General features: G+C 37.4%; 2 protein-coding genes across 3 annotated transcripts; one reads left to right on the forward strand and one right to left on the reverse strand.

Moving 5' to 3' along the window:
- Positions 1-421: 421 nt before the first annotated feature.
- Positions 422-3,493, forward strand: LOC138936581 (thioredoxin, mitochondrial). Its single transcript, XM_070302113.1, has one exon. It carries the CDS (start codon positions 552-554, stop codon positions 981-983), a length of 432 nt encoding a protein of 143 aa, XP_070158214.1. The 5' UTR covers positions 422-551; the 3' UTR covers positions 984-3,493.
- On the reverse strand, positions 1,733-14,614 carry Pcx (pecanex). Of its 2 annotated transcripts, XM_070302102.1 has the most exons (16): positions 14,124-14,614; positions 13,559-13,805; positions 12,969-13,247; positions 12,539-12,888; positions 12,277-12,417; positions 11,933-12,180; positions 11,560-11,819; positions 11,383-11,451; positions 7,827-11,128; positions 7,269-7,730; positions 6,735-6,879; positions 6,226-6,484; positions 5,795-6,148; positions 5,575-5,687; positions 5,011-5,285; positions 1,733-4,720 (listed from the first exon to the last, which is right to left on the reverse strand). In XM_070302102.1, the coding sequence occupies exons 1-16, from the start codon at positions 14,274-14,276 to the stop codon at positions 4,439-4,441; spliced, it is 6,939 nt and encodes a 2,312-aa protein (XP_070158203.1). In that variant the 5' UTR covers positions 14,277-14,614; the 3' UTR covers positions 1,733-4,438. The 2 variants fall into 2 exon arrangements, with proteins under 2 accessions (XP_070158203.1, XP_070158204.1); XM_070302103.1 differs by lacking the exon at positions 11,383-11,451 and having other exon boundaries at positions 1,734-4,720.
- Positions 14,615-14,853: the final 239 nt, after the last annotated feature.

Here is a 14,853-nt window from a genome sequence, read left to right on the forward strand (position 1 = left end):
TATATATATAGATATGTAAAAATAATGCAATGTTGAATACAATCAATTTATATTGTAGAGATTATATAATTGAACAAAATCACAAGACATAAGACTAAATAAATCTTTGTTTTGTAGGTGTATGATCGACTTTTCATTTGGCGTATAACGCTTCTGATTTTATTATCTATCTCATCTGCAATTTCCCTCATCGGGTATATTAAATTTGGGTTGGTGGAAACTGTTAGGCCAGTTAGGATATCCAGTTGGGTTTTTTAGGCCCTTTGGTATGTTTAAAATTAATGATAATAAGGAAATGTATGTTAATATTATGATAGAATTGAAACTTATGATTATATATTGTGATAAAAAAGATTTATCTGGATACTGCACTATTGTATATAACTAATAATGATAGCAATCTTCTTTTTTTATAGATATTCTTGCTTGCTGACAAATATGATGATCTTCAATATGTGCAAGATTTAATATATAAATGTAATGTTCATCTGTTTACATAGCTATTAATCTTTTACTTATATTACAAGTAACACGTTTAAAAAAAAGAAACAATGTTGTGCAGTATAAGAAATTGCATACCATTTGTGGTGAGACGTATTTCATTATTTCGCCAAAATAATAAGCATTATGAGATAAGCAATAACAACGACTTTGTGAATAAGGTAATGAATGGCACAGTGCCAGTTATAGTAAATTTTCACGCAGATTGGTGTGACCCATGTAAAATATTAACACCCAAATTAATAGAACTTATAGAACCTATGGATAAATTAGATCTGGCCATAATCGATGTAGAAGAAAATCCCGAATTGGTGCATGTCTTTGAAGTAAAAGCTGTACCTGCAGTAATAGCAATCTCAAATGGCTTAGTCGTAGACAAATTTATCGGTTTAGTCAATAACGAGATGATAGAGAATTTAATACAAAAGCTAATACACGAAGGACCAATAAATACTACAGATAACGAGAATACTAAGTCCTAATCATGATAACATTGTAAATTATATAATATACATTTTATGCTTCCATTTACCATGAATGTATTTTCATAGAGAAAATATGTAATATCTCAAGCTATTTCGTCCGAGACTTACGGCCTTTCTTAATCTAATCATTATCAGATAAGCGTGCATTATATAACTTAAAGATTTTAGATGTATATTTATGTTGTAAAATAGCATATATAATGATAATCCTTATTATATAATATATAACACGAAGCTAATATATATATACATATATATATATATATATATATATATTAATACATAAATCTATTCAGGTTGTATTGAAATATTTGTATTCTTCTATAGAACATATACTCTAATACAGAGCTTGCTCAGCAGCCTATATTCTTGAATCGACCAAAAAGATATTAGAAAATAGCGGTTTGTTCTTGAGATATTGAAAAAAATTCAACAGAATCTTATATTATACAAATATTATAGAAAGAGTATTAGAAGCTATTGTAGAACTCCTAAACTTGTCCAAGCACTTGTGATATATATCTTTTTAGACACGACATTTCAATATATTCTTGAAATAGTTATTCATTTATTCAATATTTATATATGGCATGTAATAAAAAACACTTTACAAGGCAATTCAATAACAAATTATGTGCGATGATAATAAATTTGCAATGTGATTTGAATTATTATCTTTGCATTATTATGAAAAGATAAATATTTAACAAATATTTTTGAAATATGCTTTATATGTATATATATATATACATATCTATATATTTTTTTCTTGATAGATGAATTCCATTTAAAAAAATATTTTCAGTATCTCTCTAATTTATACAAATAATTTAAATTGTATAAAGTATGTATAAATTAATTGCAAACAGTTAATAAAGAGAGGCTAAGAGAATAATTACTTTAATAACAGCTATTGGATGTAAATCGCGATGTGTGTCTTCTATGGCAGTGCAATCGAGATAAATCATCTAATCAGATTTCAGTTTCTTGTTTATTCTTGATTGTATAAGACCATTGTGTGTACAATCAGTGTATGAAAGTACTGTCCATTAAAGATATAGTAGGCCAGAGATATAATATAGATTATTACACTTCACATAACGTTTCTCTCCCGCGTCTTTCGGCAGCAAGCTATACATAAATGTGTATGTTATATCAACAATTAAAAGACTAGCTATATAATCTTTTTCGTTATCAGTCAGGTGTTTTTTAAGACACCACGATAAGGCAATGCTGTGATTCTGTGGTCACTTGCAAAAAACTATTTTTTTCCCTTTAACTGCGACCTACAATATATATATATATTCTTTTTTCTACACGATGTCGAACGCGAGCGAGCTATATATATGGATTTACAGAATTTTTGCAAGCAACCGTTTCTTATTATTTAAATAACCAGTATATAGATGTTTTCGAATTTGTTTATAACATTCATGATTTGAAACAAATAAAATAAAATTAATTAATTTATAAACATTATATACAAAATTAAAAAGAAAAAAAATAAACAATTTGATAATTTTCTTTTAAGAGTAACAGCGTAGACGTTTCATTGCTCTTGGAGCATTACACCAATGCATTTACACATAATATCCTTGTTCGATTTGACAAGATGTGCCTCAGATGTAAATGCACCGTCTCGAGACTAACAATTTTACCAGCTCGTATATAATTAAGTAATGCCATGTGATTTTGAATGAATTTTTGTACATGGGCATGTGGAAGTGAAGCGAGGGATATAGTAACCGCTATTTCAATGCACACGGATATGTCCTGTCGTGTGTGGCCCCGTGAAATAACACACGCTCGAATAGAATAATATTCTGGACGCTTCGAGGTCTGCGATGGTATGCGCAATGTAAGAGATATTTACAACTTATCTACATTATCTACTTTAAAAAAGAGAATCGTATAACAAAATCTTTTATAGAAAAACACGAATGATATTTTATGTACAAATAGTCTATCGATATCATATGCCATATGTAACCCACTCCGTACAACCTACATAGCAACAGTGTATTTAAGAGAGATTCGCTTTTCCTCCTGCTCTTATATAATACATCATGTTACATATTCATAAATAGTACAATTCTACTACTCAGAACAATTCATGTTCTTTTCCTTTTTTTTCCATATCAACCGCCAAAAATATATATTGCATTTATATTATAGATTAATGGAAGAGGAACGTGTTCGAACCTTTTCTTTTAACCGATAATTAAGTAATCTAGATATACATTGGGCAACAAGTAACGTCTGCTCCGCGTTCGGTGTGAAAACATAAACTAATATAGTCATCATATAATATACAGTATATAGTACAACATGATACAATTTGATTTTGCATTGAATAACTTGGCGATTAGCGTTTTTTCTTGTTCAATTCACGAGAAGTAACAATATACATATATATTTACGATACTTACAAGATGACAAAATATTCTCATATTTCTTTTCCTCTATCTCCTTTTCTCTATACAGGGCTCTACAATTTTCGATTCTTTTAACACGGTGGCGTTTTCTGTAGAAATGTTTAAAAAGTAAAACTTTAACAACGATGATGATCAAAATGGAAAGAAATATACATCTGACAAGAAATTCTAGTAAATCGTATCTGATGAAAATTCTAAGTACAAGAACAATAAAAATGAGAAATAATCAAAAAATTTGGGGCGAGACAGCATCCTAAAATTCGGAAAAAATTTTATAGACAATCCATATAAACAAGTGAAAAGTATGTAAATTTCTCAATATTTTGAAAAAAATTGCAATGTTATAATTGCAGTGAAACCTGTTAACGGAGATAAGTTGAACATTTTATGTAATTAAGTATTATCGCTGATCAGAATCCTTCGATTTATGTTTTAATGGCTAGTATTGACTTTGTGGAAGTACGAAACTAGTATTCAACATTGTCAATATAATACATTTGTTCGCATTATTTTGCACTTTTATCGCATTGATACTAGAAATCTTCAAATAAGAATCTTAGCCACACATATTTTCAAAGAAAAATATGTATCATAAAAGTAATAAGAATTACAATAAAAATAGTTCATGTTTTATATATGGGATTATTTCTCTTAGGTTCCTAGTTTATACTAATATTAGCAATCCGCATAACGCTCTCCGGTTACGATTTGCAAAAATGTTTTCATTGAAAATTCTTTGATTACATTAGTACAATCAAGAGAAACTAACTAGTCGTTTTCTTACAGAACAAATCGAAACATTAATAAAGTCTGTAATAATGCTAACTACTGCCATCACATTGGGGTTTAAAATCTAATAGAAATTCTTTCTCTCTCGCTCTCTCTCTCTTATTTGAAGATTTCTAGTTGTTGAATATACATGCGCTATCGCCCATCTGCAGATCTAAGAGCGATCGTGCTAATGAGTACAAAAGCCATGAACGCATGTTATACCAATTTCGAAAAAAAATTATTTTACTAAACCTCTGCTCCTAAATCCCGTACGCCTTGCTCAGCTATCGGCACGTATTTATCCTCGATCTTTATGAGTAGAATGACTTTGTCGACATGTGAACGTCGATTAGGATCGCGATGATTCGGCGACCAACGGTGAACCACGCAACCCTCCATACCTCTCTCCGGTACCCAATGTTGCCAGCCGGAACGACCGCCTTGCTGTCGCATCCTCTCATCTGGCCAAATCACGTCTATACGCCGACCCAAATTGATCGCGTCGTATACTTGATTAGGATCCATAATCTGTTTGTGAAAAACTGTTGCGTTACGACTCATGCGTGCAAAAAGAACTTCAATCTTTACGTTATTCTAATTTTGAATGCAATGTTGATTCAGACAATTTAGAGCAACCGCGTACACAATGGTATTAAATAATAAAACATTTCAACAAATTCAAATTACAATAATTTAACGCGTCAGAGATTAATCTTTCTATAAGCGGTTAATAGGATAGATATAATTTTTAGAAATTTTATATTTAATTCATCGGAATTGACTCATTCTGCGAATATGAATGCTGTTAAAATACTTACGCGAACTCTTTGAAAAACTTCCTCCTTCTCGAGCTTGCTAGAGAAACTTGTCTCGCTCTTCGTTTCCGTTTTGATATCGCTATTACTGAGCAATCCGGCCAAGCTGGCGAGGGTCGAACTGGTTGGTTTCCCAACGGAAGCGAGTGAACCTCTGTTACCACCAAGAGAACCCGTATTCGCACGACCGAGAGATCCTCGACCGGTCGAACCGCCGATCTGACAGCCAGATTCCATCGATTGCGAACCGGAAGTATTATGACCCGATTGAGCATAGCCTACATTCGTAAAACAAGTATAATAAGTACGAAGGTATACATATATCTATTGCATCAATATTGGAGATCGTTAAAAAATCAAATTTATATTATAACAAAAAAAAAAAAAAAAAAAAAAAAATCAAGATATCTTAGAAAATAGATGGAAGTTATAGTCTATATTCTAATTATGTGTTTTAACTCTAATTTTAAATATAATTGTAAATTTTTCTCTTATATCAAGTTCAATGAAATAATTAACAGTGCATCAAAGAATTAACTAAATTGATTGATTAATATCTATAAATACCAGAGTGTATGTTGTAAGTAGTCATCGCGTATACTCCGTCATTCCCGAAACCTCCATCGTCTTGGGAGCCAGTGCCGCCGGAGGAACAACCTTGACCACATCTTCTTCTGATTCTAAAAACATACACGTTGAATTATTAGATTCCGATTTAAATTAAAGTTAAATCGAATTGAGGGATAAATCAATTAAAGACGAAAAATTATCTTCAATATACGCGTACTTTCTCCACAATTTCAACACGGTGCTTTTTATGGTACCAAAGGTCAATGGTCCTCCGATTATCGAGCACAATTGTTCGTTGGTCTCGGCGTAACTGGTCGTCAACGGAGAGACATAAATCGGATATCCAATCGGTTGGTCGCAGGAACTGTTGATTATATTTCTCAGTGCTTGCTTGGCATTCTGTATAGAACCGCGCTCTGGATTTCTATTCCTCAAGTATACCAATTCCTGCTGTTGGCCGGCCCAGAGTCCGCGGACGCACTCGCGATTCATCTTGATCACTCGGAAGCTCAAGTAACGTTTGTTAAGCATTATCACTTTGTACTCGTCTATACCTTCATCGAGTACATGTCTAAAAGTTTCGAATGTTTATGTTAATCGCGATTTAGTGTATTTCATATGTTTTTGTGGTTGAATTATAATGCAAACCTGAGTGCTAGAAGGCTGGGCGCACCACTCAATACTGCGTTCCTCCAAAGTGGATCTGCCTCGTGGCTGATGACGAGATTCTGATCATGATTGTCGATAGCTTCGAAGAGTGCTGGTGATTCGATGTATTGTTCCGGACTCATAAAGTGATCTTGATGCAGTTTCAAGGCCATTCTTATTCCCTTAGCGACCACGCTGCGCAATAAATCGACATCGTGCAGCACCCATTCGTCGCGAACTGACGTTATCCGAAAATCTCCTATCATCATATATAGATATTTGTGTATATACAGGATATATCACTAGTTATAGTTCAAACAAAAACTTATTTTATAATTTAAACAGAGAAATACAGCCATTGATATTTTATCAAGAAACAATTCAAAGATTGTGAAAATTTTTTAGCGAACATAATACATTCAAATATCGAGGGGTTTAAATATACTATATTAAATACATTTCTAAAAAAACACATAATTATTACGATGCACAGAAACAAAGTATTATACCTTTAAATAACGCGTGTAGCCCGTAGAGAAAAAACTCAACACCTGATAATGTGTTGTGAGATGCAGCGCCTAACACGCGTCTTCCCAACAGACTCAATGAGAGGCACAGAGATACGAGATATGAATCACGTGTTCTATCCAGCGACTGAAAGTGTAATAATATGATATATATTTCAAAGAAATTGTGATTTTCATATAGATAAATCATCTCCTTAGTATTATAAAATTTTCCATTTAATTGCTTATCTCCTTAGTACTATAATATCATCTTAATAATTCGAAAATGTATAATTGTTTATAAATTTGATATTTTAAACGATTTAAATAATTTTTTTCTCATTCAACTAAAAGATAAATACATCTTGTAGTTTCAGATTGATATTGTACTTATCTATATATTTACGGTATCAAAAGATGTAAACATCTCCATATTTTTTCGACTGATTAATGTATGCAGATAACGTCAAAATTTTTTAAGTTTTGTTATTTTAGTATTAAACTGACGAAATAATATGAATATTACTAATGTATCACCTTATCTTGTTTACCAGCGCAATATTGTATCCAGTCGAGGTAAATATTGCAGAAGCTGTTCCGCGTGATACCGCTCGCTCGGAAGTCAAAATCTTCGTCGATATTGACGTTAAAAACGGGATCGAGATCAACAAAGTTCTTGTCGAGCATCGGCTTGAGCGCATCGACAATGTCTGGATTCTCGAGCCATTGCTTCAGCTTGGGTGACTTCACAGCGTAGAAGACGATACTCTTGACGTAGTACGTAACCAGCACCTTGCGAAACTCGAACACCTGCAGCATAGAACCCGCCGAATTGTCGGAGATCGAATATCCCTCGAGCACATATTTGGCACTCGCGACTTCCCAAGCGAGCCAGCGTTGACTGAAGGCTGCGTTCACGCTAAGTACATTCGATAGGTGACCCATTTCGCAGCAGCAGCAATTGTCGTTGTCCTCGATACCCTCCGAGATCGCTTCCACCTAAAAATAGATACATAAAAAAGTTAAGTTAGCGTCAACGTTCACATAAAAAAAATAAAATAAAAAAACAGTCGTATTGTATAATTTCGTATGTACCTCTCTTTGCTGGCAGTATGTTCCTCGGAATTCGAGACCTCTGAGCTGAAATGTCACCAGTCCATTACCCAATTGAATTATGTGCACCAAGCAGTTCAAATAATCTGACGCGAGCAGAAAACAGTCGCCCTGCTCCACGTTTCCCCATCGACCGAACGCGAGGTCACCGCAGAGACTATGCTGTAGAGAGCGCGTGAGTTGTTCATAAAATATCGAGTTCAGATTGTTGTCGTCGGCACCCAGATTGCGCTCTAAATGCAAGGACATTCGCGTGTTTGAATGATCCACCCTTCTCGTCTTGTAGTCTCTCTCCCAGAACTTGACGGGTCGCACGTACGATGAGATGAAGATCGCGCTGCCTAGCAATGGATTCAGAGGCGTGCTGAGCATCGCTGAGATGCCGGCCTGAAGGAAGAGCATCGCCGAGTGCGGCACAGAAAAGGGCTGAGCAAACGCGTGGAACGCACTGCCCCAAGTGATTTGCCAGGGCGCGATGTATGTGACGACGAAGCGTATCTTGAGCAGTAGTTCATGGATCTTGGCGAACGCGATTCCCGTAACAAAATAGTCCATTAGGAAGGTTTCGCTCAAATTACTAAAGTCTAGTTGGAAGAAGAGCACCGCGAAGATTAGGACGAGGTAACGTGTGGACGGGTCCGAGTACGCCGATCTAAGGGACTTGAGACCACACATGACGATAATGAGCGCGCCCACGCTCTCGCCAAATTTATCTGCGATCTTTGACGAACACTCGGTAAGGGCGCCCAGGAAGACGACCGGATAAAGAATGTTCCGTTCGAGAAAACACAGGCATACATAGGCCTTCTCGAACCACATGATTCTCACCGGCTCGCGCACCTCGAATTGCGCGTGTTCATGACTGCGCAATACCGGCCTTGACAGGCATAGCCACGGCAGCTGCTTGCGTAGCTGCGGCACAATATAATGCAGAAGAAAACCCAGGCAGCTGACGATGCTACATAGTACCGGATTGAGTTCCGGTTGCAGAGCGGTGAACACTGTCGTACGATGAATACCGAAAGACAGAGTGCCGACTACCGCGCATACGATTACATCGTTCTTCAGTCTAGCGTTTACAGTCAAACGGAGCTTCTCCGGTAACGGATCTACCAGTTCGGTGTCCGACATTTGTTCGCCCACTTTGATTTTCACATCCTTCTTCCTGCCAGACAACTTATTTTTGGCCTCTTTATAGCTCGCAGCCACATTGTCGCGTTGTGACGATGTATTCTCGATAATCTTCGCCTCCTTCTCCTCCACGTATCGATCTCCTATCTCCAGCGGCCATAGATTCGTTTTGAGGATATCCCATATCACGGTTGGATCAGACGACGATCGGCTCAGATGATAAGATATCGCGACGAGCAGACCGACGAATATGGAGAATAAAATATGCTGTGAAGACTTGGGCTCGAGAAGGGCGCCATAGGCAAATCCGTAAAGGATAAGGACGGCGACCAAGCTGCGGCATAGACAGTACAACGACGACACCAAACTAGTGGTCGCATTGCCACCGAATAAATGAATATCCAAATGTTCGCAGACGTACATGAGGAACGTATTGATTTGTGGAAATAATCCTAAAGAGAACACGATCGGAAAACACAGCAGAAATATTAGCAGAACGTTTCGCACTTGCAGTATAACATCATAATCGGCAACACGCAATCCATACACGCGAAAATCGGACGATTTAAAATTCCTCAGTATCTCGTTGAAGATCAGAATCAGACTCGAGCACAAGATGTAATACGCAGGTCTGGAGAACACTATAACGCGATTGAAGCCATGTGTAGGCGATGCAGCATCGGGCTGGACTGACTTGAGTAGCGAGTACTGACAGCCGGCCGTCACAAAGCAAAATATAAATGCGAATATATCCCGATAGAAGCCCTGTTGAAGCAACAGAAGGCCCAGCCCTGCGACCGTGCCCGCCAGGAATGTGGATACAATGGTCTCTAACACGGTCAAGTTACGATCAAGCAGAGCTAGTAGGGCGAGACGATCAAAGCGCACTTTGACATGTGGCAGTTTGCCGATTTTCCACTTGTAGTAATGTCTGGTTTGCTTGGGCTTGGAACCGTCAGAGCCATCCAGGCCATCAACGAAGCGGTTCCACGACAGACTCGTGTTTATGTCAGGTTCCTGATGCGGCAATGTCAGTACAGGCATGCGGCTGTTGGGATCCGACTGATATTGATTCAAAGTCATATTGCCCAGCAGATTCTGTAACCTTCGATTTCTGTCGGCCATCGAGTCTGAGCGCGCGATTAGCGTATGATGAAAATGTTCGCGTTCCGAGTTTTCGCCGAGTGTGCATTGATTCGAACTGCCGGTATTCGAGGAGATCAGATTCGACGGCGGCGAACTCTGCGTTTTGGTCTGATTGCTCGCCGGACTCGACAGTACTGGCGGCGTGTCGATTATCACCGTTAGACCGGCAGAGTTAAGCGATAAGCTGCTATAACTGTTGCTAAGCGAATCAGCAAGCTCCCAATTCGTAGCATCGTAGTGTATATTCTGATTGAGTTGCTGACGCAGTAGAGTGTTTAGCAGTTTCTCATTGTGCGGATTGGCGGGCATCTGTGTCATCGCTGCCGCAGCAGCCACGTCCGAACAACCCTTTTCATCAAACGTGTAGGCTAGCCAGCGGCCATTATCGTCGCGAAAGTAATGCACAGCTCCCTCCGAGGTATCGTTTTGATTGGTGGCCAAGTGATACTCGCCACTCGAGATCAGGCCAAACAACGCGGTCAACGGCACAACATTGTCGTCGCGATTGGTCATGCTGCGCGGTCCACGATGAATACGATTAGGATGTTTTAATCGTCCGTATCTGCTGCGAGAGTTCCGATTCTCGGAACTGCGACTCAGTCGCAGATCGGATGATGCAGCGCTCGATTGGCCAGGCAGATCCCGGCCGGAATTGTTCAGTAGCGCTGCTAGCAACGGTGGCGCCGGATTCGGTAACAGCGTGCTTAACTCGTTGTTCGAACCGCTGGTCTGCTCAAACTTGCCACCTCGCCTTCTGGCCTTCTCCCGTCGTACTTCAAGATAACGTTTGAGATTCTCCCGCGGTTGCTCGACGCTCGACACAATGTTATCATCTGTACCGTCCGACACGGCGGGTTTTGGGCGGCTTTGCTTGGGGATCGCTCCTTGATGACGCTTGGCGGTATTGTCCACTTCCAGTTGCGGCAGCAACTTTCGCTTCACTTCATTCTCGATACTGAGAGTGGTTGTACTAGATGATCCTGAATCGGGTTCTTTAGTGTGAAGATCTACGCAAATCAGTACACATCAGTACGCATTTAGAGAGTTTTCGTCAATTCTATAATTTATGATCAGCGCTAAAAGCTCAATCATTTTTAAACTTTGTTCTATCATGAACATCATATTCAATGTTATCATGAGTTAAGAATTATACACGAAGTGCTAAACATATGATATGCTCATCAGCCTGTCAAATCTATCGTGAATTTTTAAACTTAATCTTGTCAACGACATTCTAGCTTTATAGTAGCGTCCAACTTACAATCTGTACTAGCCGTCTGTAGGCTTTCTGATGTATCCGTATCATCAGAGCGAGTGAAAGTCCAAAATACTGGCAGCACGAATTAGAAAAACGTAACAGCATAAAGCTTGCAAAAGATAATTGCACTAATCTTTTTTCTTTACCCAAGAAGCATGTTTTCGTTTACATTAAACTTACTCTTACTCGTCCATGGCTCCACCGAACAATCTCCGCTCTCGAATAACCAATCTATTCCGACTACGCTTCCTGAATTGAGTGGATCTTCCGCATTCTTGGATTTATCCAGTCGCTTCTCCTTACTTTTTTCACCATCTGAAAATTCGTGACTGCTTTGGCTGGCATTACTGTATCTTCTTTTTACACCGGATTTTGATTCATCAAGCAAAGCATCTCGAGAATTTGCTGAGTTGTTGTCTATTCCATTATCGTCGTTAAACCTAGAAGATAATGTAAAAGATAATATCAATATAAGCTTACTTTAATACATGTTTAATTAAAAGACATTAAAACGTCTGTGTTATTTTTGATGATACATATCATTCGAGAATACCTCGAAAATCTATCTTCGAATCTGCTAGCACTGAGACTTCTGTCTCTATTAGATGTAGCATTTGCGTCGTTCATGTTTTTCCGTGTAAGTAATGGACTATAAGAGTCTCGCAGACTGAATCCTCCTGAACTTTCATTAGCAAATTGTTCATCACTCTGTTCAGCTATTGGATGCACTATTTCGGATCCATAACTAAGATATGGTAAGAGCTGTAGCTGGTTTCTCTTCAATGTGTTTTGTGGTAAGACCTTCAACATTCAATTTTATTTATATTATAAATGTATATCTTGAGATAAAATATTTATGTATAAAAAGATACTTTATAAAATAATTTGTTTATATACCTTTTTGTTGATTGTTTCAAGACTTTGGGGATGAAGAGGCAGGTTATTATCGTCAGTATTATTTATATTTTTACTAGTAGCACCAATTGTTTCAAGACTTTGTGGATGTACTAGTTGTTGATGCGGTTTTTTGGTAATGACCTAAATTAGAAATGAAATTTTTTATCTCATTAAGAAACAAGGCGTTATGAAGATTTCAAACATTATTTATATTCATATTTAGAATACTAATGAAATCTAGAAATAAATTGGAGACTTTTACCTCTAATGATTGTGGATGAGACGAGATTTTATTGTTGTCTGTATCTCCCTTTTTCGATATAATTTCTAAGCTCTGCGGATGATCATTTATCAGATGTGGTTCCATCGGTATAGAATTGGAATTGAGTCTGCGAACGCTTTGGTTGGACTTCCAGTATGGATAATCGTCACCAGGATGTTCCAATTCTAACGAACTGGTCTGTTTTATTTGGCTCTCCGATCCAGTTTTTCCGAGGCTTTGCTTAGAATGTCGATTTCTGGAATCCTCAGGTGCATGCCGACATAATTTACGCGGTCCTGGTCTATCTTCTTCCGCTATTACTACGCATTTTTGTCGCAATAATTTCCATTCTATAAATAAATATTACAATCATTTATGTTAATTATCTCTTTTATTTGCTCACATGCGATGCAATTAAATACTCGATTACCGTTTATAATATTTTTAAAACGTGGCTCATGATATTGTGCAGAAACTAATTCAGCTTCATGCACATTAATACTGGTCACCATTGGTTTACTAAGTTGCTGCGCCTCTTCCGAACTTTCCGAGCTGTTTTTCCTATGTATCTCTACCTTTAAATCTATGGTCGAACTAGGTTTATCTCGATTATATTCAGATGTTATACTATCTGCATCGGCATTCTGTATATTTGGTTCTATAAACGAATTACGTGATGAACATTCTACAGGTGGTGTATCTGTTTTACCTAAAGACAAATTATAAAAAATATGTGAAAAGATATATTATACACGTAATCTCTTTCGGACAGCAAATAAGAAATTATAAATAATTATATTTATAATATACTATTATATTATTGTATTATATACTATTATATGCTAATTATATAAATCTAAAAACAAAAAGAATTATTTAACTTAGCCATTATAATGTAAAAAATTACAAAGTTTGTTATTTCTCTCAAAAATCTGATGTTTATATATATGGCATTTTTTTCATATAAGAAATCCAATAAGATATTGCTAATTTAATCTATCTTTAAATTATGCGATGTACCGTTCAAAACTTGCAGCTCTATGCCATGGCCCATCTGATCTTGTGACTGTTCTCTTGATTTATTGTGGCCTGCTCGTTTCTTCTCGCTCTCAGACTTTTGCTGACTGATGGTTTGATTTGATTCTTCCAAACACTCTGTTGTATCATATACGCAGTGTAGAGCGTGATTCATACACTTTATTGTTCCAAAGACGACGACAAATGATGAGCAATATGCCAACCAAACATATAATGTAGGAGGAAAATACTAAAACACATAAAACACACTCTTTAACAGATATACAGCAAATATCATAAAAAGAAAAATAACACTTTACGCTATACAGTGGCGGAAAGTTTATATAAACAAATTTTAAGAGAATTTTAAATATATAATTGCAGACATTATAGTCGTGTTTCTTTCAAAAGCGACATAAATCAAACTGCGATGAGTTTTCAAATCGGTTGAAAATAGACGTGACTTAATTAAAAAGAATTTATCCTTGTGCGAAAAAGTTAAAGATTCCTATGCAATTTTCAAAATAAACAACTGCACAAACATACAGGATGTCGCGTTTCTTTTTACCAGATAGATCGTGAACGGCAGACAGAGCAGAAACAGCCAGATGTATAGGTGGAAGGTGTTGGAGAAAACGTCGAGATGCGGATCGTAAAACCAGCCACCCGTCAGACTCGCCCAGACGCCTTGTCTCAGGATCTCCAGTGTTTGCGAACCCATGTTCCCAGTGGCCGAGGAGACCGAGCTGTCTCACCATCTTCCCATAACGTCCCTTAACGTCCGACGACTCTGCTCGCGATAACGCTCGGTATCGTCAGCTCCTCGACACGGCGAGACGCGCGGCGAACAGCGAGACGACGTTGCATCTTATTTTGTGTTCCCGTTAATCGATGGATTTGGCGCACACACGACTCACGGTCAGACCATGCACCACCACCACCACCACCACCACAGATGAACCTTGGCCCGTAAAAACCCGAGGGAAAGAGGAACGGAGAGATGTCACACAGGGTGATGCGACTCGTCGCCGACTGTGGCGCTTTTATATTTGTTGTTTGGCATTTTGTACCATTTGCTACTGTCGATAAAATAGTTTACAATATTGCCAATAATAACTGAGATACAAACCTCGAAGATGAAAGTGATCTGTCTTATCGACAATATCTTGCTGCGAGACTCATCCGTGAATCCCGAGCAGAAGATAAACTTGATTGTCAATTGTGTATTAATTGTGACCATATATCTTACATCTAGCGTAGAAAATAAAAGCTTCTTGGGACTAAACCAAAATTAATTT

This window comes from Polyergus mexicanus, unplaced genomic scaffold (genome assembly GCF_030449975.1).
Source record: "Polyergus mexicanus isolate NDT 795.1 unplaced genomic scaffold, iyPolMexi1.0 SCAF_9, whole genome shotgun sequence".
NCBI classification, from domain to species: Eukaryota; Metazoa; Arthropoda; class Insecta; order Hymenoptera; family Formicidae; genus Polyergus; species Polyergus mexicanus.